We start from the raw sequence: 21,482 nt of genomic DNA, 5'->3' as shown, positions 1-21,482 counted from the left end.
CCTTCCCGCCCCCTGCCCTCAGCGGCCAGTCCCCAGCCCCGGGCAAACCCCACCTGGTCCGCTAAAGCAGGTAAGACACTGGCGCCCAAGGTTAGACGGCAGGAAGAACTGCCCTCGGGACGGGACTGTGGGGACTTTGCGGTTCTTAAGAGGCCGGAGGACCTCAGAGTGAGAGCTGCCAGGCTTCCTCCAGCGGGGAACGGACGGGTCAACAAGAGGGCGCCCCCTGGAGACCAGAATTTTCTGGTGCTCCCTGGAGATCTGCTTGACGATCTCTGATCTCTGCTACTCCCGGGCACTCAAAACCAGGTGCCAGTAGATCCGAGGTACCAGCTCGGCCCAGGGTATCGGAAGTCCCAGGAAACACGTGGAACAAATTCCAGGAGAGACCGTTAGCCTGGAAGATTGGGAAAATTAACTGGCTAGTGGCGTGAAATGTGTACGGAAAGGTTCGGGCACCTTAAAACAAAATTGTCAGCTTCAAAGAGGACGCAGTTTCCCACAACCCCATCCCTCCCTAAAAGCTGCGCTCCAGGGTAGGTCTGCAGAGTTCCAGCCCGATCTAAATTGCCCAGCGGGAGCCAGGGCTGCTCAAGGGCCAAGGTGAGAACTTGAACCTTGAGCCCCTCGGGCGCCAGAGCCCTCAGGCCCCAGAACCCCAAGCTTTTCCTCATCCTGTGGGGCTGTCTTAGGAAACACCTGGGACTTACCCCGGGCCAGGCGGAGGCAGGGAAGGAATCGCCCCTCTTTGGGCGGATCCAGCTGTGCCCGCCTGCGCCCCCCTTCCTGATTGGCTCGTGGTCGCTGACGATTAAGTCTTCACTAACGCTCCCGCCTTTTTAACCCTGTAGTCACTCTCTAGTAACTGGCGGGGTTAGAATGGAGTTTTTCAACTTAGAGCCTGTGGAGTCACCTGGTGCTTGCTGAAATGCAGATTCCTCGACATTAACCTTTCCAGAGAGCCTGGTTTAATACGTGGGGCCGTGAAATCTGTATCGTGATCAATGTCTAGGTATTCTGATGGCCCGCGCCATCTGAGAGGCTCTCAGTTTCACACTTGGGCCCAGTCCTTTACTGATCCTTAGGGTCGAAGTTGGGCAGGAAGCAGCTCAGCGATCCGGGCTGGCCGGCTCTGAGTGTATGTAAGGAGATAGGGGGAGATGGGCTCTTTGAGCTGGTGGGGTGGAGGGGTTGTCGCAAGCCAGGGCCTCTGCAGCCACCTGCCAGCCGTCCCAGGGAAGACGTTTGCAACCTTCCACATAGGCGGTGGTTGCCATTCCTTATAACAGAGCATAAAATGTGGATTCCTTCAACAGGTGAGAAAGTAATTTAAAGGAGAACCAGAAACCCTTTGGCATCCAGGGCCGACTTCATGGGCCTGAGACCTGTGCAGTCGGCTAGGGCCCCATGCATGGCCTCATACTTGATTAAAAGGTCTGCTGTCACTGTCTTGAAATTCTTAATAATGTTGTGAACAGGGGTCTCCTACATTGTCATTTTGCGCTGGGCTCTATAAACGAATATAGCAGCTCCTAGGACACAAGCATTTGTACACCTAGGCTCCAGTGTTCCCTCAACACTGTGGGTCTTCCTGAGCCCAGGGACAACCTTCTCTCTCCAGGCCAGAGCTCTTGGGAGGCTCGGAGCCCCCACCCAAGCTGGGCCATGGCTGAGCCTAGAGGGCAACTTCCAGAGGAGATGCTAGTGTTCATCTTTCGATACCTGCCCTTGAGGGACCGTGCTGCAGCTGCCAGGGTCTGCAGGGCCTGGGCCGCTGCTGCCACCTGCAGCGCTGTGTGGCAGGACACCAACATCAGGTGAGCCTGCTCCTCCCCCTTGCCTCCTTCCTCCACTGCCCTCCTTGGTCTCTCTGTGGAGCTGGGGGTTCAGAAGATTCAGTGATTGTCCCACGTTGACAAATATAATTACTAACATTTATTGACCACCTACCATGTACCAACCATTGTTTTTAAGTGCCTTATCTCTATTAACTCATTTAATCCTCACAAAAACCCTGTGCGGTTGGTAGTATTATTATCTCTAATGCACAGATAAGAAACTGAGGCAGAGAGATTAATCACCTCCCACAGGTCGGTAAGCTAGGGAGTGGCAGAAGCAGAATTTGAACTTAGCAGAACAGAGGCCAGGCCTTGAGTCCTTAGAGGCCGATGAGAAAGTCCAGTTCCTAAAGTATCATTGGCTTTCCACACCAGGATTTCAACTGAAGTCTTCTAAAGAGATAGGCTGGGAGTTCCCTCCCACTACTAGCAGCTGCCTTGGGTCAACAGGCAGGGTCTGGAGGCGGGGCAGGAAGTGGGATGGCAGCTGGAACCCCAGCTGAGGGGTGGGTAGAAGATTCTCTCCGGGTTGCGGGGACACCGCCAATGCCTTTTTACCCCGCTCTAACTCAAGTTGCGACTGTGAGAGGGAAGATATGCTGCCACCACATATGTCCGACTGCTTGGACCATGTTCACAACCTACGGCTGGAATTTGAACCATCCAGGAAGGCAAGTCGCCAGACAGCCACTGAGCTGCTGATGGCGCTGGCGGGCCGTACCCCGGGGCTTCGAGCCCTGCGCCTGGAGTGCCGTGGAGAAAAGCCGCTCTTCGACGCGGGCCGCGACGTCCTGGATGCTGTGCATGCTGTCTGCGGGGCCGCCCGCCAGCTGCGCCACCTCGACCTGCGGCGCTTGCCCTTCACGCTGGACGACGCGCTGGTGCTGCAGGCAGCTAGCAACTGCCCCGAGCTCCACAGCCTTTTTCTGGACAATGGTACCCTGGTTGGCAGCGTGGGACCCGGCTCGGTGCTCAAGCTATTGGAGGCCTGCCCATGCCTGCGCGCCCTCGGCCTGCACCTAGCCAGTCTGTCGCGCGCCGCCCTGGAGGTGCTGGCCGCGCCAGACCGCGCGCCTTTAGTGCTCCTGGCCCTGCGGTGCGCGTGCCCTGAGGATGCACGCGCGTCCCCCCTGCCCAATGAAGCCTGGACCGACTTGCGCCGCCGTCACCCTGGGCTGGCCGTGGAGCTGGAGCTAGAGCCTGCGCTGCCAGACGAAAGCGTGACGCGCGTCCTGCAGCCAGCAGTGCCCGTGGCTGCGCTGCGCCTCAATGTCTCCGGCGACACCGTAGGCCCAGTTCGCTTCGCGGCGCGCCACTATGCCACAACCCTGCGCGCGCTCGAGGTGCGCGCCGCCGCTTCCGCCGAGCTGGACGCGGCTCTGGAGGAGCTGGCGGCGCGCTGCGCGGACTTGCGAGAGGTGCACTGCTTCTGCGTGGTGAGCTCGTCCGTGCGGGACGCCTTCCGCGCGCACTGCCCGCGCCTGCGCACCTACACGCTCAAACTGACGCGCGAGCCCCATCCCTGGCGGCCCACGCTCGTGGCGTGATCAGGCAGCCCTTCCCCTCCCCCCGCAGACGTGAGGCCTCTGAGACGCGAGATGCGGGTGCCCAGGCCGCCCCAACTGCTAGCCCCTTTCTTCGGGATTGTTGGCTCCTGTGCCTCCCTGGGATTGGGAACTGTGGGATGGAATCAGGACCAGTCCGGGGCGCCCTGAGTCCACTCAATGTTCGCAACCTCTACAGACCCCCGCCAGCCCGCTGGGTCACGGCCCTGACCATACTGTGCTCCCTCCGACCTCCACCACTCGGCGGACTCTGCGCCAGCTCCGCGGCCCGGCGCGGGGGCAGGGAGGGCACAGGTGCGGGCTGGGCATCAGGGATGAGTGTGAAATAAACAAATCCTGCAGAGTGTCTCTGTGTCCTGTGAAAAGCGGGGTCAGCTCTGAAGCGGGAGGACGGGGAACACACTGAAGACAGACGAGCCATCCTGGCAGAGGTGGGAGGTCTCTTCAAGGTCTGTTGTACTGATGAGGCTGCGGGGGTGGGGGGTGGGGGCGGGGAGAGAGGGGTGGGGCACTCCCCACCCTTGGAAAGACTACGTTCCCGGATTCGGCGGTAAGGGGGCAAGCTTCCCTGCCGGCCTCATCCTATCCTCCTGCCCTACCTGGGGCTTCACTGTGCCCACGGTCATCGCCCTGTAAGACTTTCCCAGTCCACACCAGGGTGCACACGGACGATTTCTCCCGAAAAACAAAGGAGGAAATAGACTGAGAAAGGTGGGACTCGAACTCAGGTCTCCCTCCACTCCGCACACATCGGATCCAGCCAGCCCTTTCTGTCTGCTGTTGCCACGGCCGCTGTCCGAGCCCCGCCCCGCGGGTTCGCACGTGGCCCCCGCCTGACCCGGCGCCCGGGGGCGGAGTAGGACCCAGCGGGCGGCAAACGCAGCACTTTCCGCCGCTTTGACCAGCCCGCAGCGGCCGGGCCCGAGGGCTGAGCCGGGCCGAGACTGCACCATGCAGGAAGCGCCAGCCGCGCTGCCTACGGAGCCAGGCCCCAGCCCCGTGCCTGCCTTCCTCGGCAAGCTATGGGCGCTGGTGGGCGACCCAGGCACCGACCACCTGATCCGCTGGAGCCCGGTGAGGGCTGGGGCCCCTTGACTCTCCCAGTGGTCCTCCCCGGGGTCCCTCACGTCAGTGAACATCCATGCCCACCCAACCCCCGCTTGGGACTGGGCTGTGGCACCCCCATGCAGCCATCCAGGGTAGTTTACCTTGGAGAGGGTGTTCGACATGGGGGTGAGGCTACTTCCTCTGCCGCCGAGGAAGGGTTAGGAGCCCCCTGGACGCCCAGAGCCTGAGGGAATCCCTCAAGGTCATTGAGATCCCACTCCACCCCATCTCACAGATCGGAAAACAGAGGCCAGGAGAAGGAAAGGGCTGGTTTGGCTCCAGCTCAGGGTCTCATCGCGGGTCTGGGACTCGTCCCAGGCTGGAACCCGGGTCCGCCTCTGCTCCTCCTTTCGGAGAACCCAGTACCGAGTGTGGGTCCAGCTGGGGGTAGGGACTCACTGTGGTCGCCCCAGGCTAGGCCTCAGATCTGGTTCTGGCCTGGCCTCGTCCCATATGGAGATAAGCGACAAGCCGACCCCCCAGAGTGAGTGTGAGTGTGTGTGCGCGCGCCAGAGCGCGGGCCTGGCCGTGGGCGGACACCGCTCACGGCGTCTGGTCTCCGCCTGCACGGTGGGCGGGCGGCATTCTCGGTAGAGCGGGACCAGTTTCCTCGTCAGCGACCAGAGCCGCTTCGCCAAGGAAGTGCTGCCCCAGTATTTCAAGCACAGCAACATGGCGAGCTTCGTGCGCCAACTCAACATGTGTGAGTCCTCAGGGCCGGCGGGGAGCGGGTGTGGGTGACTTGGTGCTGGGGATGGGGCGACTCACGCCCCTGCGCCCCGCTCCCCAGACGGTTTTCGGAAGGTGGTGAGCATCGAGCAGGGCGGCCTGCTCAGGCCAGAGCGCGACCACGTCGAGTTCCAGCACCCGAGCTTCGTGCGCGGCCGCGAGCAGCTCCTGGAGCGCGTGCGACGCAAGGTGTGCGCGGCCTGAGGGAAGGAACAAACTCGAGTAGCGGTGTTGGGACCGCCTGCCCTGTTCTGTGCGACCCTGTCCCGACAGTGCCTCCCACCCGCAGGTGCCCGCGTTGCGGGGCGACGACGGCCGCTGGCGCCCGGAGGACCTGGGCCGGCTGCTGGGCGAGGTGCAGGCTTTGCGGGGCGTACAGGAGAGCACCGAGGCGCGGCTGCGGGAGCTCAGGCAGTACGAGGGGCGCGGGAAGGCGGGGCGGGGGGCGGTTCGGGGTGATAGGGTGCCGGCCGCCTGGCGGTTCTGGTCAGCCCCTTCCGCCCTCGGGCCTCAGCGTCCCCATCCAGACAAATGGGCCGAGCCGTGGAACCCTGGTCTCTATAGGTTGGATGATCATGGGGTGGTCGTGTGTGTCCCCGGCATTCTGTGGGGGGCGGTGACCGGGAGACCTCTCAGATGCCTCAGCACCCTCCCACCCTTTCCCCTAGGCAGAACGAGATCTTGTGGCGGGAGGTGGTGACTCTTCGGCAGAGCCACGGTCAGCAGCACCGGATCATCGGCAAGGTGTTTCTCGCCCACTGCTTGCTTCTCCCTCCAGCTTCTCCACACCCCACCCCTCCGCCCAGGCCCCCAGCGCCCACCTGAGCCCCCCCCCCCCACCAAACCCACCCGGAAGTGCCTTGCTAGGATGTAGGCAAGGCCCAAAGTATGAATTAGCCCTTTGCTTTCTCTCTTCAGCTGATCCAGTGTCTCTTTGGGCCACTTCAGGCGGGGCCCAACAGTGCCGGAGCCAAGAGGAAGCTGTGAGTGAGACAGCCCAGGGGTGCTCACACCCACTTCCCCATATCCCAGACCCTCCCCCACAGAGGTCCCCTGGCTGGGACCCCTTCTCCTCCAGAAACTCCTTCACCAGGAATCCTCATTGCTCTCCCTGCGCTGCAGGCTCCCTCACTCCATCTAGGACCGCCCCCCTCTCCCCTGAACTCCACCACCAGGTACCCCCCCCCCAGATCCTCCTGTTCCAGGACCTTATCCCCAAATTCCCACCCCAGCAGCTCCTCCCCCCTGCCCCCAACGCTTCCCAACAGCTGAGGGCCTGGGGCTCAAACCATGCTCCCTCCCTCACCTCTCTACCCCCAAAGGGCCCCCATCTCTGGGGGGAGCCCCTTCCACCTCCAGCATGTGACTGATGCCCTGGCAACAGGCCTCAGCTCTGCTGACTTGGCTGCTGGGGCCTGAGGGAGGGAGGGAAGTGCAGGCTGAGGGGCATGGGGGCTGATCCTGCCTGTGCCCTGGTCACCCTGCATAGGTCCCTGATGCTGGACGAAGGGAGCGCATGCCCAGCACCTGCCAAATTCAATGCCTGCCCCCTACCTGGTGCCCTCCTGCAGGACCCCTACTTTATCCAGTCGGTAGGTTTTTCTTACCCCTTCCCCAGGGCATCGCTGGGCCCATGGAGAGCCTATTCCTTCTCCCCATTCCCCTAAAAGAAGGAAGGATGGAAGTCAGCCTTCCCCTTGACCAGACCCAGGCTCCCCAATGTGGACTGAGCCTCTTCCCTCAAACCTCCTCTCTTAGACCTGGTCCACATGGGCGTGGGTTGGGTTCTGGCTCTCCCTGTGCCTAGAGGCCAAGGGCTGGGCTTAGCCTTCTACTTACAGCCCCTCCCAGAGACGACCTTGGGCCTCAGCTCTCACAGGGCCAGGGGCCCCATCATCTCTGACATCCCAGAAGATTCCCCATCCCCTGAAGGGACCAGGCTTTCTCCCTCCAGTGGTGGCAGGAGGTAAGGGGGACAGGGGCTGCCCTCTGGGGAGCCTGAGGGGGAGGGCCAGGCAGCCCAGATGGCTGTGGGGGTAGGGGGAGAAGTCAGTGTCAGGGTCTGGTTGAAGCTTTTCTCCGGTGCAGGGAGAAGGGCCTGGCACTGCTCAAAGAAGAGCCGGCCAGTCCAGGGGGGGATGGCGAGGCCGGGCTGGCCCTGGCCCCAAACGAGTGTGACTTCTGCGTGACAGCCCCCCCACCGCTGCCTGTGGCTGTGGTGCAGGCCATCCTGGAAGGGAAAGGGAGCTTCAGCCCCGAGGGGCCCAGGAGTGTCCAACAGCCTGAGCCAAGGGATCCCAGGGAGATAGCTGACAGGTGAGCAGAGCTCTTTCCTGACCATGAACCCTGTGGGCCCTTTTTGCAGATAGACCAGCACTTGCCAGCCCACAACACTTCCTAGCTGTGTCTGCCCCATAGTGGCTGAGGGGGAGACCGGGTACTTGAGTCTGTGACACTGACCTGATCTCAGCATGTGCTCTATGGAACACCAGTGTCAGAGTCCCCTGGAAAGTAGAAACTCCCAGTCAGGTCAGCATCTCTGTGGAAAAGCTCAGGAATCTACATTTTATAAACAGGTTCACTGGGTTGACTGTAAAGTACACAATAGATTAAGAACCACTGGTATTGACACTTGCGTAGGGAGGAGGCATGTCTCAAGACTCCAGATCCACAACCAAAATCTCAGGTCCCAGCTAGGAAGCAAGGGCACTCTCTAAGTGTCCCTTATGGGGGTAGGGGAGTCCTCTTCTAATATTTTCTACATGTTGGGGGATTTCAATCCTGATACATCCCCGTCCCTTGGAAACCTCATGTAGGATGGGCACTGCAGGCCAACAGCACCTCTCTGTGCACAGGGGGCCTCTGGGCCTAGAGAGGGGGGACCGAAGCCCAGACAGTCTGCTGCCTCCACTGCTGCTTCGGCCCGCACCAGAAAGCGTGGAGCCTGCAGGGCCCCTGGATGTGAGTACCCCTTCCACTGGGCCACGGGCAGGAGAGCTGGTGGGGTCCAGCTGTCCGTGCAGCCTGGGGAGGGCATCATTGACCGCGAGCTCTCCTTAGGTGCTGGGCCCCAGCCTCCAAGGGCGAGAATGGACCCTGATGGACTTGGACATGGAGCTGTCCCTGGTAAGAAGAGGGTGGAGGAGGGCAGGACCTGGGGTTGCTGAACCAAGACTTCAGTCCATGGCTGTTCTCTGTGAGCCAGAGCCATGTCTGAGGACTGCCCCAGTGGTTCTCTCAGCTCCTTGGCCCCCTCCCCAGCTGCTTCCTGGGGTTCTCTCACACAGATGCAGCCCTTGGTTCCAGAGAGGGGTGAGCCTGAGCTGGCAGTCAAGGGGTTAAATTCTCCAGGCCCAGGTAATGGTTGCAGTGATTGAGGAGGAGGCCCTGCCTGGGCTGAGCTACCTTGATTGTGTGGGCTGGGCACCTTGTGTTTTGCAGCGACATCCCCTGAGTTCACTGCCCTGTAGAGTGCTACTTTGCGCCACCCATCCCCTCACCATTGGCTGAGAGTGGGGAGGTTGAGAATGCAATGGATGTTTCAGCCTGAGCAGAAGGCAGGCGGGCAGGGCTCTCCTTCCCTAAAGAAAGGAGGGGGACCCTTTCCTCTCTGCTGAGCACAGCCCCATTTCTCCTAGGGAAGGACCCCACGCTCGGGGCCCCACTCCTGCTGGATGTCCAGGCTGCTTTGGGAGGTCCAGCCCTTGGCTTGCCTGGGGCTTTAACCATTTACAGCGCCCCTGAGAGCCGGGCCTCCTACTTGGGCCCGGCAGCCAGTCCCTCCCCCTGAGACCGCAGGCCTCTGAAGCCAGCCAGGCAGAGGAATCTTTCCGCGGCGCACACTCTTCTTGGCTTCCTGGCGCCCCCTGGCGGGGGGTGAGAGAAGCCCCCACTACTCAACAGCCTCCCTCCATTACCCCGACGAACCTTGCACATAAACTGCATTTTTTTCTGTGTTTCTGGTCTCTTTTCTTTATCGACCAGGAATCACAGGAGTCATGGGTGGTGGGCGATTTTGGATCTGTAGAAGGGACCGGATTCTAGGGCTTTAATAGCAGAACCCCTAGAGAGTGGAGGTGCTTGGGGAGGCCCGGATCTAGGGCTGGAGAGTGGCCATTGCAACCTCTGGGAAGCGGGGGGCCTCTGGGTCACACCCAGCTCCGCGATTCATGCGCTCTGTGATCCTGGGTAAGTTGCTTCCCTTCTCTGAGCCTCATCTGTGACAGGCAAAGAGGATGGGTGGACCAGAGGACAGATGTAAAGCGCCTTGGAATTGGCAGGCCCAGAGTGGGTGCTGGACTTGTAGCGCCGCGGGCCGGACTGCCCCCTCCCTGACTCATCGCTGGGTGCACCCCGGGTGGGGAGGGAAGCGGCCTACGTGCTCGTCCCCAGCCAGCGCACGGCCTCCGTGGCCTGGCTCCCAGTGCCCCGGGAAGAACCCCCACCCGCATCCCCACCCCCACCCCCATTCCCGGCAGGCCTGGCTGCCCCGCCCCTGTCGCAGCTGCTGCATCCACCCCCACCACGCCAGGCCCTTTCTGCACCGTCATCTCCCGCCCCACCGAGGCTCGACCCGTAAGCCGGGCCGCCCGAAACGGGCCGAACCCGGAGCCCCACTCCACCCGACTGGGGGAGGGAAGGGAAACCGAGATTGGGCAGAATCAGCGCCCCGCCACCAGCAGCCACGCTCGGAGGTCTGTGAGCCCCGCCCTTCCGCAGGACTCTCAAGCTCTGGGACCGGGTGGAGAGGAGGGGAGGGTGGCCAGGCGGTCGCACATGCGCAAAGGCTTCCGCAGTTTCCCACGACCCTCGCTCCCGGGCAAGAGAGCCCGCGCAGCGAGGTGGGGATAGGGGCCGGGACCCTGCTTCACACTTCGCCACCTGGCTCTCTTGGAAGAATCTGGCCTGTGGCCCTTGAAGGACTGGCCGGGACATAAGTTCGGTGTTCACCTTAGCTATGAGAGCCTCAAAGGGAAGGCCCTGGCCAGCCGGGGTCTCTCCCCGCCAGACAGGACAAAGGGCAGGACTTAGGGTAATGGCAGGAGTGAGGGGCATAGAGGGGCCAATCCAATCTGTGCCTTTTCCCTCTGCGTCTGTCCATAGTAGGTGCTGTCCCCCTCTCTCTTCCTGTGCCCAATGACTGGAGGGGCACTCTCTGGCAGACTTAGCTGGAGAGCAGAGGGTCCGCAAACACAGTGCAGTGATGCCGGATAACGCAGTAGTGAGGGTATACGTTGTTCACTGGGGTGCACAGAGGAAGGAACCACCTGCTGTGTGGACACTTAGGCATTGGTGTGGACAAGGGAACATTTGACTGTGGAGGACGGGTCCACACAGTGGAGGCAGGGGAAGAGTATTCTAGGCTTAGAGAACAGCATCAACAAAGGCTCTGAGGGGCCACGGGCACATGTAGTTCCCACGGCACTGAGTGGTGGAGCGAAGTGGGGAAGAGCCTGCTATCCAGGGTAGTGAGATGTGGCTGGAGTTATCAGACCAGATAGTTTGGGTTCTCTCTGATGGGCAGTAGGGGTGGGGCGAGAGATAGATGGGTGGTTAGGACTGACATTCTGCTAGACAGGGGAGACTCCCTTGTAATTCAAGCTGGAGCAAGCTAGATTCCAGTTCTACCACTTGGTCTCTGTGAGCCTGTCTCCTCTTCTGTAAAATGGGTACAGTAAATCCTACTCCAGAGACTTGTCAAAGTCACTATGCCATGGGCGTGGTGGGATGGGACTCAGAGGTACTCAGAGGGACTGTTACAGAACATATGTGACAACAGTGAGCTTAAGAGGCAGGAGCTCATGGAGATTCACTGAGAGGTAGGGAAGCAGTACTTGTCACAGATGGGACACAAAGGGAGACGGAGGGACAGAGGGTAGTCCTGGTCTCTGATTAGTGGCCTGGGAGAAGGGCTGACACTTCAATATGGGGGGAGAGGCTGGGGGTGTGAAGTGACACAGGTAGGGTGGGGGGGTACTGAGCTCTCTAGGGGGCAGGATGGGTGCTAGGACCAAATGCTCTGTCTCAGAGCAGGCCCACCTCCTAGGGCCAGCTTAGGAGGCAGAGGGACGCCAAAGGGAAGAGGAGGCTGGGGGCGGATGCTGTGTGAACAAGGCTGAGGCAGGGGAGTGTGCTGAGGGAGGGAGTGGTCCAAGGCCTGACCTCTTTGCCTCCTGAGGCTGGGGGTCTTGCTGGCTGGTCAGGCCACCCAAGGGGATGGTCCATGATCCTTGGTTGGTAATAAATGGACAAAACAGATTATATTCTACCTAATACTGCTGTTTGGTGAAGACAGTCTCTCAAAATGGGGAAATTAATGGAGGAAAAACAGATCAGGTGACGTCCACTGCTGCACTGGGGAACTCTGCAGAGAGTCCCCACCAGCAAGAAAGCTCCCACCAGATGTGACCCCTCTACCTTGGACCTCTCAGCTTCCATAAATGGAAGACATAAATTCTTTTTCTTGGTTAACAACAACAAAAAACAGTAAAAAGATTGGCAAGCATGTGTTAGTAGCTTTTATGAGCTAGACCCCGGGTACTTCAAGATAAAGCAAGAGATGGCTGTTAAGTCATCCACAGGTCAGCAGGGTTACAGCTGGTCTCAGGTGATGTCAGGTCTTGGTCAGAGCCAGGACTCAGAAAGATTCAGGTACCTCTGCTGAAGTATCATGGAACCAGGAAAAGCCATGAGACCAGGCTGGGGTTGCAACATAGTACTGCTGTTGGTGAGAGGTGCAGGGTTGGGGCTCATAGTGGAAAGTTGGATCTCAGGGTTAGGGCAAGGAGAAAGGAACAGGGGAAGACTCTCAGTGCTGTGCTCTGGGTACAGAGGGGACTAGAGGGCAGAGTGGGGCGGCAGGAAGCCCTGATCTGGGGCTTTGCAGGCTCCAGGCAGGAGGTAAAAGATTAAAGTCAGTGGTGAGGATGGTGAGAGAAACACTCACAGACAGGCTGGAAAGGACTTGAGGGCAAGCTGGGTGCGGGGTATCAGGATCAATCCTAGTTTTTCTGCACGGTGAGGCTAAGGAAGCAGATTTGAGAAAGAAAAAGAAGTTAGTTTGGATAAACTAGGTCTGAACCGGTCTCGGGATTTGCTGGTTGGGGAGAGCAGTCAGGGAGTAGATGGCAGTCCTAGGGTAGCGCGTAGGGGAGAGAGCCACAGCTGACGTTTAGGGATAGAAGGAGGAGCCTGAGGAGACAGGACAGAAGCGGTCGGAGGGGCAAGAGGACAGCAGTTCTGTGCGGAGGCCTCCAGATCCTGTGCTGCGGTGCCGACTGGGGTCAAGGTGAACTTAGACCTCAGCCACGGGTGTTCGCTGGGGCCCTGGGAGAGAGTGGCTCCAGCCCCCTGCTACTTCTATCCCCCTCCCCCGTGCAGCCCTGACCATGGGCAACTCGCAGGAGCGGCCGTCAGAGACAATCGACCGCGAGCGGAAGCGCCTGGTGGAGACGCTTCAGGCGGACTCGGGGCTGCTGCTGGACGCGCTGCTGGCGCGGGGCGTGCTCACCGGGCCTGAGTACGAGGCGTTGGATGCACTGCCTGATGCGGAGCGCAGGGTGCGCCGCCTGCTGCTGCTGGTGCAGAGCAAGGGCGAGGCCGCTTGCCAGGAGCTGCTGCGCTGTGCTCAGCATACGGTGCGCGCGCCGGACCCCGCCTGGGACTGGCAGCACGTGGGCCCGGGTGAGCGCGGGCGGGGCGGGGCGGGGCCTAGGTGGGAGCGGGGCGTGCCTGGGGGGGGAGCAAAGGCTAAGTAGAGGGAGGCGAAGTCGCCTCCCCAAGAGCTAGGCCGGTGTGTGGGGAGGGAACCGCAGATGGGTAAATTGAGCCTGAGTCACTCCCACTTCCTCCGCAGGCTACCGGGACCGTAGCTATGACCCTCCGTGCCCAGGCCATTGGACGCCCGAGGCACCTGGCTCGGGGACCGCATGCCCCTGGCTGCCCAGAGCTTCAGACACAGACAACGAGGCCGGGGGCCCTGAGGGCTCTGAGGCGGTGCAATCCGGGACCCCAGACGAGCCAGAGCCAGAACCGGAAGCTGAGGCCTCTGAAGGGGCTGAGCCGGAGCCGGAGCCCCAGATGGATCCGGAACCAGAGCCAGAGGCGGAACCAGAACCAGAACCGGAGCCTGAGCCCGAGGCCGAGCCTGACTTCGAGGAGGGGGACGAGTCCGAAGGTGTGAGCCTGCCCAAATCCCATGCGGGTTTGGCGGGAGGACATGGCCTGGGAAGCGGAGAGTGGGCTCCACCTCACTGACCACCGCCCCCATTATCTCTAGATTCCTGAAGACCAGAACGCTGACCGGCTCTTCCCTGCCCAAGCTGGATAGGACCTGGTATCCTGCTGGAGCTGGATGGGATGCCACCGAGGCTTCGTCCAGCCCAGTACCGCTGGAAGTGAATAAACTCCGGAGGGTCCGCCTGGGCCTGGGCTCTCTCCACGATTCTGGCTGTTTGCCCAGGAACTTAGGGTGCGCGCCTGCCTCTGAGTCCCCGTGACTTGAGCAGCCCTGTGCCCCCCACACCCACCACCCAGTCCTCAGCCCTATTTCCCCCAGTAACCCAAGCTGCACCCTGGAGACCCCAGAACAAGGGCCCCTAATAGGACAAGAGCCTGACACCTGCTACACTGCGCTTTCCTCTTAGGAGCCATCTGGGGGCCTGTGTAGGCACTTGCCCAACTCCATGGAAGCCCCTGGGCTTGATGCACTGAGCAAGGGAGGGCTGGCTTTTCTCCACTTAGGGCGGACTTAGAGCTCACAGCCTTGAGAAGTGAGATTAGAAAAGGGGAATGAATGGGAAGGGACCTTGGGTAAACAGAGGCCACACACATCAGTGTCATTACTGTTTTAATTGTCTGGCTTCCCTCCAGACTGGGAGCTCAGTGAAGGTCCTGACCAGTTAGTAACTAGCACACAGAAGGCGCTCTATACATACTCGCTGGCTAAATGAATAAAAACTTTCCAACCCAATTTCTGAGTTTTACAGATGAGAAAACTAAGGCCAAGGTAGGAATGGCACTGGGTCACTGGCACAGCTGAGTCTGAAGTGAAACTGGAAGCAGCAACCACCTCTGCACCTCTCCTGGTCCAGGAGGGGCTCGGGCCTTGGGGGCCTGCCCCTCAGGCTCGATTGTGGCTGCTCCCAGGCCAGGCCAACCTCTGCCAGAGACCAGCTGTGAGCTTGTGGATGAAGAGAAGAACAGCAGAGGCCAGTGGAGGGTGAGCTCTTGGGCTTCACTCACAAGGCCTGTACTCTGTGTGTGTGTGTGTGTGTGTGTGTGTAAAATGAGAGTTGGGCTAGGAAAATCAGTGCCTTCCAGGAGTGTCCTGTTCCCTCCAACAAACCTTCAGGAGCTGCTGCCTCCCAGCCTCAGGAAGTAGAGCACATACATAGGGAATAAATACATGACCATTTTTGGGGGGAGAAGCAAAATGCTGGAAAGCCCACCCCAGCACCCCAGCCCAGCTGGGCCTCTCTACCAGGACCCCAGCCCCCTGAGCCTGTGTGAAGCCAAGACCCCAGGCTTAGGCAATCACTCCAGGAGAAGGGATCCCAACCCCCACCAGGACCCAGTGAGAGGTAGACAGCACGAATGCTGAAGGAGCACCAAGGGGCCAGGTGGGGGAAGGGAGAGACTGGAGGACCTGGACACCCAAAACCATTCCATGCAAGAACAAATTTCTACTCCCAAACCTCCCCCATCCCCATCGATGCTCAATTCCCCTTGTGCCCCTAGGCCTCCCCTCTGCTCAACAGAGAGCTGGAGGCAGCAGGGCCACTCAGTTTGCCTGACGTGCTGAGCCCCAGGCCCCAGGGGGACTAGCAAGGGACAGGAACCCTCTGACATTGCCGCTCCTCCTCATGGAATCCTCCTGCCCTCCCAATGCCCCCAAGAAACACCCAGGCCGTGGAAGCACAGAGCAGACAGCTTCATGTTCTGGGGGCCAATCTGGAGCCCCCAAAAACATCAGTCAGGGAGTAGGCGGCCCAGCTCCGCTTCATCCAGCCGGTTGGTGGCCATGATGTGCTCTAGTTGCTGCCGGTAGCGTGCCAAGTCCTGCATGAAGTGGGGCACCCGAGTATTATCCAGCACCCCATGGGGCCGCAGGTGGTCCACATCCTCATAGGACACCTGCAGGGAGGGAGCTGGGGCTCAGGGGCAGGCAGAGTCCCCTGGCATTCAGGTAGCTGGTCCCAGCTTACTACTTGTGGCACATTGCCCTTTGCTCCTGGGACTCCTTCCTCTCTCCTCCTGACCCACTCCCAATGTTTCGTACCTCTAGGCTCAGTCCTGGGTCTTTGCTCTTCCTCTCAACATCTTCTTGTATCATCTGTTCCCTATACCCCCACTCTGCTCTGCAGCCCAGCCTCTCCCCTCACCTCCAAACATGCCTATCCAACTGCCTTTTTATTTTATTTTATTTTATTTTTTTTTTGTTGAGACAGAGTCTCACTTTGTTGCCCAGGCTAGAGTGAGTGCCGTGGCATCAGCTTAGCTCACAGCAACCTCAGACTCCTCGGCTTAAGCGATCCTACTGCCTCAGCCTCCCAAGTAGCTGGGACTACAGGCATGCGCCACTATGCCCGGCTAATTTTTTTATATAGATTTTTAGTTGTCCATATAATGTCTTTCTATTTTTTAGTAGAGACGGGGTCTCGCTCAGGCTGGTCTCGAACTCCTGACCTTGAGCGATCCACCCGCCTCGGCCTCCCAGAGTGCTAGGATTACAGGCGTGAGCCACCGCGCCCGGCCCCAACTGCCTTTTTAACACTGTCCCCTGAGTATCCAACAGTAACCTCCTGGATACCAGCTTATACCAGCCCCACCCTCTTCACAGTCACCCAGGTGAGATTCTGGGGGAGGGGGGCCTGGACTCTCACCCTCCCACTCAGAGTGGTCACTGAGTTAAAAGGATTCCGCTGTCTGAAGTGCTCTCCAGCTGGTCCCTTCCTCTCCAAATGCATGGCCACTGCCTGGTTGGGGCAGGCCACTGCCTGGTTGGGCCAGGCCACCATCAATTCTGCAGGAGTGATTAGAAAGCCCTCCTCCCCTCACCCCTGTACCCCCTTCCCTAGCCTCTCTCTCCAATCCACCCCCCACATAACATCCAGAGGGAGCCTTTGAAAGCAAACAAACATCTGAGCCACTACTGTGCTTAAAGTTCCTCCCACTCCCCATTGTTTTGGATGAGGTCCACTTTCCTCAGCCTGGCACAACTGCCAGTGCCCAGGACTTGGGCCCTGGCCATTTCTCCAGCTTCCTTCCCCAGGCCTTTCCCATTGTCCTTTGAGATGCAGTATCTACACACACCTGCAGTCTGGGTCAAACACCTGCTTTTGGCCACCAGACCGTCACTGCATCTCCTGGGCTCACCCCCACCCACACTGCCCCCACCCAGAGAGGCCTGGCACCCAGCCCTCAGTCTAGCAACAATCAGAGGCCCAGGGAACACCGCGGTGAGGAGGCAAGCTGGCTGGGACCTGTGAAGGTCTGCAGCCTCTCACCTTGCCCAGAGAGGTCAGCAGCGGGAAATCGATGGTCTGGCGGTGTCGCAGAATGCGCACGATGCCGTCCAGGTACACCTGGTCCTTGCTGAAGCAGCCTGGGAGCACGGGAGGGCCGTGAGCCCCGGGCCGCCGCGAAGCCCCACCCCTCGCCCTACCCAGGGCGCCTTCCCCTCGCGAGCGCCCACCCGGCTTCGAGGTGTCGGTGAGGCCGCGCTTGGCGCGCACGCAGTACTCCCAGCGCACGTCCGCGTCCTGCACGTAGCGCGCCAGGTCCTGGAAGAGCTGCCGGAAGGACATGCGCGCGGCGCGATGGATGGTGTAGTAGAGCAGCGCGGCGCGCCACAGGAAGGGCTGCTTGCGGAACAGCACGCTGTGCAGGCTGGCCAGGCCCTCCTCCGTGGGGTTAGCGGGCCGCAGCCCGTACCGCAGCCGGCCCTCGGCGCTGTGCCACGGCTGCTGCGCGTTGTTCACGCCCCGCAGGTAGTGGGTGCCTGCGGGAAGGGAGGCGCCGCTGGGCGGGGCATCCGGGGGACCCATCTGCCTGGCCCAGCTTGTGCTCTCCTCCACCTGGCCAGACTTCTGGCTGGACTTCTACCCGTGACTCTTGTATCCTCACGGCCCCAAACTCAGGCTCTCACACAAGTTCTCCCCCAGCCCCAGACCAACCCCAGACAGCCAGCGCTAAGACCCTCCTCAGGTGAACCAAGGACCCATAGAGGCTCACATGCAGGAATCCTCCCCTACCCATCCAGGTTCCACCTCCAACACACACACACACACACACACACACACACACGCTAACTCTCCCAAACTTACATTGCCCCAGCCCTCCTAGAGACAAGGAACACACACACCACCCAGTCCCAACATCCCGAGTGCCCATGTCATTTTGACAGTCACGCTGATGCCCCAACGAAAACCACCTCTTGCCCAAAGGAACAGGATTCTTGAAGAGGAGGGAGGGACAGATAGAAAGGAATAGTGATTAATGTCTTGTGCCCTCCTTCCCAGCCTGGCCTGTCCCCTACTAAACCAGGCACTGTGTGTCCTCAGGCCAAGTCCATTCCCAGGATTTGGCTTTCCACCCACCCTGCAGGGCCCACATGTTGGCCAGGCTGGTAGGACCCTCAGGGGTTTCTCCCTCTGGCCTGTTGGGGCCTTCCAGCCTCACCCCCACTGTCAATCAGAGAGGGAGTGGGGAGCAAAAAAGATACTCTACAGGAGCAAGAGAGGAGGGTGAGCCCAGAGTGTGCAGGCATGTTCTGGCCTACCTCTGTGAGGTAGCTGCTCACGAAGGGAAAGGGCCCGTCCTCCGAAGGGAAGGGGGAGAAACAAAGGGGGGTTACTGGGACCCCTCACTGACCCCTCCAGCTCCCAGCCCCCTCTCATCGCTTCCCACCCACCCACCTGCCCACACCCTGACCTATCTCGTGCCGCAGCATGCCCTCCAACCAATACTGCCGGGCTCCAGTCAGGTTGATGGCCAGCGTGGGGCGGCTGTTCTCCACCATCATCACTGCCTGGGACAGCAGGTCCTCACTCAGCTGCACCACAACCTGCAGATGGCAATGCCCTGAGCCAATGCTCTGAACCAGCCCTGGGGCCAGTGTGCAGATGGACCTACTGATGCCACAGGTCAGCCAGGCTGGACACTAGGCCAGGACACCCATCCTTCATGACCCCTGCTCAGAGCCAGCTCCCACCTTACTTGGGCAGGGGCAGGGGCAGGGATTTGTCTGGGGTCACCCGCTGGCCAGACATGGCACTGGGCCTGGGATGGCCCACTAGGCAGCTGGATTTGGGGCATGAAGAGGGGCTCTGCAGGTAGGGCAAGCTCACCTCCCCAGCGCAGCCCTCCTTCTGCATGTATTTGCGCACAATGGACCAAATCTGGCACTTGGTCAGCAGCTGGCCCCCAGTGGCAGCCTCAAAGTGTTCATAGGTGCCAAACTTCTCCAGGACAGCTTCAATGATGCCAACTGCCTGCACACAGGGCCACAGCAGCTGGTTAGGACAGGCCCCTTGGGTGGTGAGGACCAGGGTGAGGAGGGCAGGCTGGACTAACCTGATGGATGAACTGTCCAGAGGCCTCACAGTACTTCTCCAGAACAGCCGTGGGCCTGGGCTCCTGGTACTCGAACTGTGGGTTGTAGGTGTAATGGGACTGGAAGAACTTGTCCCGTTCACGGTCCATGTTGGTTGGTCGCAGGGCCACCAACATGCAGGGGCTCTTGCTGGCACCATGGCCTGCATCCCTTTGAGTCTTAGCAATGTGAGGCAGGGAGGCTGCAGATCGCAGGTTGCCCCCACCTGGGTTCCGTCCTCGTCCAGGTGGGGCCCGTCCCTGGGTGCCACACCCTCGCTGGCCAGTAATATTTACAGTGTAGGTACTCTCACTGCGACGCATGTGGCCACGGTGGCCCAAGCGCAGCTTTGACAAGGGTTGCCGCTCAGGCTGGGGCTGTAGCACTGAGGGGACTGCCAAAGCCAGGGGCAAGGCCAGGGACTGAGACCAGGGGTACTGTGGTGGCCCATCTCGGTCTGAGGGCTTCAGCCTATGGTGCAGAGATGGGGGACTGGCAGGCGGGCTGGGGGGTGCCCGCTCATACACCTGATCCCCCGAGTCCAGCACCATTCTGTCTTGGGGGTCACATCCAGCCGGGTCACTCCAACTCCCCACTCTGTCGACCTCTGGGGACACAGAAGAGCATATGGAGACCAGCATGAGTGGGTGTGGCCAGAGGACCAGCAGGCCCTGTGCTCCTACAGCCCTTGCTGGGCCCTTGGTAGACCCAGGGTCTGCTGCCAGGGGTCTGGGTGGCTGCAGTGTCTGTTCCCTCCAGCAGGCTCACCCAAGCAGGCTGGGCTGGGGGAATGCAAGAATTTTATATACCCACCTAGATGAAGATGATTCCTAGTTACTGGAATCCCCTCAGCTCCTCAGAGAGCAAGGACTGAGTCCCTACTCATGATTCTAGTCTCTGTGCCCAGCCCTCACCTAGTCCGGGAGCTGGTACAGTGCAGCCTCAGCTGCCAGGATGGATGATAGGTAGGGGTCCTTGGGGCTGCCTTCTACCATGGCATTCTCTCAGTCCCACCCCAGCCTTCCCACCTGGCTCCACCCACATCCTCCTGACCATTTGGCCTCAGTCTATTTGAATGCCTGAGCACCCCTTGCTTGTGCCAGTCCCCCCATGCCCTCTCTCCTCTGAGCCATCTGTTCAAATCCAAATTAGAACCTGCTTTGGGGAAGCAGAGAGAAACTTCAACAAATCCAAGCCTGTCCCCTATCTGAGGCATCTTCCAAGTGTTCACCTGAGGCCAGTGTCATGGTGCTCACCCCTGACTCTGTGCCAGGTCTCAGGCCAATCCAGTCTCTCCCCAGAGACTGACTGGAGGCTCCAGCCTGCAAGCTCCCTTGCCTGCTCAGGGATGCAATTCCAGCATTTCTTCTCTCTGCTGCATCATCAGTCTCTTCCTCTCTACTGGATTCTTTCCATCAGCATAAACACATGCTGTTATTTCTCCATCTTAAAAAACAAAACAAACTTGAACCCACACTACTTCAGCTACAGCCAGGCTACAGCCGCACTGCATCTCCCTCCATCTGCTCCTTGTTGCAGCACAATAACTCGAGAGTCACCCATACCCATCTCCAATTCCTTCTTTCCTGTTCTCTCTTAAATTCACTCTAATTAGCCTATTGTCCCCTGCTCTCCATCAAAATTGATCTAATCAAGGTCACCAATGACATTAATATTGATCAGCAGCAGCACATGACACAGTTAATCACTTCACCTGGAAACATACCCTCCACTTGACTTTCCAAACACACTGAAACTTAGTTCTCCTATCTCACTGGCTGTTCCTTCTTTGTTTCCCTTGCTGGTCATCCCTCTCTCTCAACCTCTTGACACTGTAATGTCCCAGGACTTGTTTATGGGAACTTCTCTCCTCTTCTCCATTTATGCTCACTCCCTAGGTGATCTCATCCACTTTCATGGTTTTAAATACATGAGCCAAGACTTCATCCATATAGTTTGGACCAGTCTTGCCAGTTTCAATGCAACATTTTTTTAACAGGCATATCAAACTGAACGTGTCCTCTGTCTGGAATGTTTTTCCTCCCATATAATGCCACGGATTGCTTGCTCACTTTCCTCGAATCTCTGCATAAATACCATGTTATTAGAAAAGTGTCCCTAACACGCTCTCCAAAAAATAGTAAACCTTCCCTTCCCTGTAGCAGTGATCACCATCATGTCAGTACACTTTATACCTGTATGTAAATTTGATGGTCAGTATCTGTTTTATCCTTTCTAGTGTTCACAGCTGTGTTCCCAGAACCCACAACAGTCCGTGACCCAGAGCGGTTACTTAGTTAATGAATGAACCCAAAAGCCCTTCTCCTTATCAGAACTAAAATCATTCCTTTCCTGAGCTTTGCTTCCCCATCTAGATCTGATCTTTGCCACCCTCCTCTAAGCTGCCTAATGATCAGGTCCTTGAAAAGCTTTCAGGCCTCAGGCTTCACTCACCTCAACTTGCTGTATGCTTTTCTGGACTCCTCGCTGATTTCCAGGCCTCTACCTGGACCAGTTCCCCCTTCGACCTACCTCCTTGCAATTACCAGAATATGCCTGTTTCTTTCATGTCTCTGGTCCTTCTGCCAAGGATGCCCTCGCGGTGTCTCCCTGGAGCAAACTCTTAACCATTCTTCAGGGTTCGGTTTT

At 59.2% G+C, this 21,482-nt stretch overlaps 4 protein-coding genes across 5 annotated transcripts; 3 read left to right on the top strand and 1 right to left on the bottom strand.

Moving 5' to 3' along the window:
- The first annotated feature begins 23 nt into the window (after window positions 1–23).
- On the top strand, window positions 24–3,720 carry FBXL8 (F-box and leucine rich repeat protein 8). The gene is made up of 3 exons (XM_069456399.1): window positions 24–70; window positions 1,622–1,817; window positions 2,413–3,720. The coding sequence occupies exons 2-3, from the start codon at window positions 1,666–1,668 to the stop codon at window positions 3,383–3,385; spliced, it is 1,125 nt and encodes a 374-aa protein (XP_069312500.1). The 5' UTR covers window positions 24–70; window positions 1,622–1,665; the 3' UTR covers window positions 3,386–3,720.
- A 567-nt stretch (window positions 3,721–4,287) lies between these two features.
- On the top strand, window positions 4,288–9,190 carry HSF4 (heat shock transcription factor 4). Of its 2 annotated transcripts, none has more exons than XM_069456296.1 (13): window positions 4,288–4,477; window positions 5,105–5,213; window positions 5,301–5,428; window positions 5,529–5,653; window positions 5,908–5,983; window positions 6,158–6,222; window positions 6,729–6,831; window positions 7,081–7,205; window positions 7,328–7,555; window positions 8,095–8,200; window positions 8,300–8,365; window positions 8,527–8,596; window positions 8,878–9,190. In XM_069456296.1, the coding sequence occupies exons 1-13, from the start codon at window positions 4,355–4,357 to the stop codon at window positions 9,027–9,029; spliced, it is 1,476 nt and encodes a 491-aa protein (XP_069312397.1). In that variant the 5' UTR covers window positions 4,288–4,354; the 3' UTR covers window positions 9,030–9,190. The 2 variants fall into 2 exon arrangements, with proteins under 2 accessions (XP_069312397.1, XP_069312398.1); XM_069456297.1 differs by having other exon boundaries at window positions 7,067–7,205; window positions 7,432–7,555.
- A 3,289-nt stretch (window positions 9,191–12,479) lies between these two features.
- Window positions 12,480–14,228, top strand: NOL3 (nucleolar protein 3). Its single transcript, XM_069456360.1, has 4 exons — window positions 12,480–12,527; window positions 12,620–12,922; window positions 13,095–13,417; window positions 13,518–14,228. The coding sequence occupies exons 2-4, from the start codon at window positions 12,628–12,630 to the stop codon at window positions 13,566–13,568; spliced, it is 669 nt and encodes a 222-aa protein (XP_069312461.1). The 5' UTR covers window positions 12,480–12,527; window positions 12,620–12,627; the 3' UTR covers window positions 13,569–14,228.
- A 126-nt stretch (window positions 14,229–14,354) lies between these two features.
- MATCAP1 (microtubule associated tyrosine carboxypeptidase 1) lies at window positions 14,355–20,767 on the bottom strand. Its single transcript, XM_069456335.1, has 7 exons — window positions 20,090–20,767; window positions 18,815–19,440; window positions 18,589–18,732; window positions 18,173–18,305; window positions 16,935–17,240; window positions 16,747–16,844; window positions 14,355–15,373 (listed from the first exon to the last, which is right to left on the bottom strand). Exons 2-7 carry the CDS (start codon window positions 19,382–19,384, stop codon window positions 15,209–15,211), a joined length of 1,416 nt encoding a protein of 471 aa, XP_069312436.1. The 5' UTR covers window positions 19,385–19,440; window positions 20,090–20,767; the 3' UTR covers window positions 14,355–15,208.
- Between the last annotated feature and the right edge of the window lie 715 nt (window positions 20,768–21,482).

This window comes from Eulemur rufifrons, chromosome 23, assembly GCF_041146395.1.
Source record: "Eulemur rufifrons isolate Redbay chromosome 23, OSU_ERuf_1, whole genome shotgun sequence".
NCBI classification, from domain to species: domain Eukaryota; kingdom Metazoa; phylum Chordata; class Mammalia; order Primates; family Lemuridae; genus Eulemur; species Eulemur rufifrons.
This window is presented reverse-complemented; position numbering and strand designations above follow the sequence as displayed.

Excerpts from the sequence above, each read along its gene's own strand:
- FBXL8 (XM_069456399.1), top strand. The coding sequence starts at position 1,666 with ATGGCTGAGCCTAGAGGGCAACTTCCAGAGGAGATGCTAGTGTTCATC. Across the intron at positions 1,818-2,412 it reads TGGCAGGACACCAACATCAG|TTGCGACTGTGAGAGGGAAG; the intron begins GTGAGCCTGCTC and ends CTCTAACTCAAG.
- HSF4 (XM_069456296.1), top strand. The coding sequence starts at position 4,355 with ATGCAGGAAGCGCCAGCCGCGCTGCCTACGGAGCCAGGCCCCAGCCCC. Across the intron at positions 5,214-5,300 it reads CGTGCGCCAACTCAACATGT|ACGGTTTTCGGAAGGTGGTG; the intron begins GTGAGTCCTCAG and ends CCCGCTCCCCAG. Across the intron at positions 6,223-6,728 it reads GCCGGAGCCAAGAGGAAGCT|GTCCCTGATGCTGGACGAAG; the intron begins GTGAGTGAGACA and ends CACCCTGCATAG.
- NOL3 (XM_069456360.1), top strand. The coding sequence starts at position 12,628 with ATGGGCAACTCGCAGGAGCGGCCGTCAGAGACAATCGACCGCGAGCGG. Across the intron at positions 12,923-13,094 it reads CTGGCAGCACGTGGGCCCGG|GCTACCGGGACCGTAGCTAT; the intron begins GTGAGCGCGGGC and ends CTTCCTCCGCAG. Across the intron at positions 13,418-13,517 it reads AGGGGGACGAGTCCGAAGGT|ATTCCTGAAGACCAGAACGC; the intron begins GTGAGCCTGCCC and ends CATTATCTCTAG.
- MATCAP1 (XM_069456335.1), bottom strand. The coding sequence starts at position 19,384 with ATGGTGCTGGACTCGGGGGATCAGGTGTATGAGCGGGCACCCCCCAGC. Across the intron at positions 18,733-18,814 it reads CTGGACAGTTCATCCATCAG|GCAGTTGGCATCATTGAAGC; the intron begins GTTAGTCCAGCC and ends CCCTGTGTGCAG. Across the intron at positions 17,241-18,172 it reads CATGCTGCGGCACGAGATAG|GCACCCACTACCTGCGGGGC; the intron begins GTCAGGGTGTGG and ends CCCTTCCCGCAG.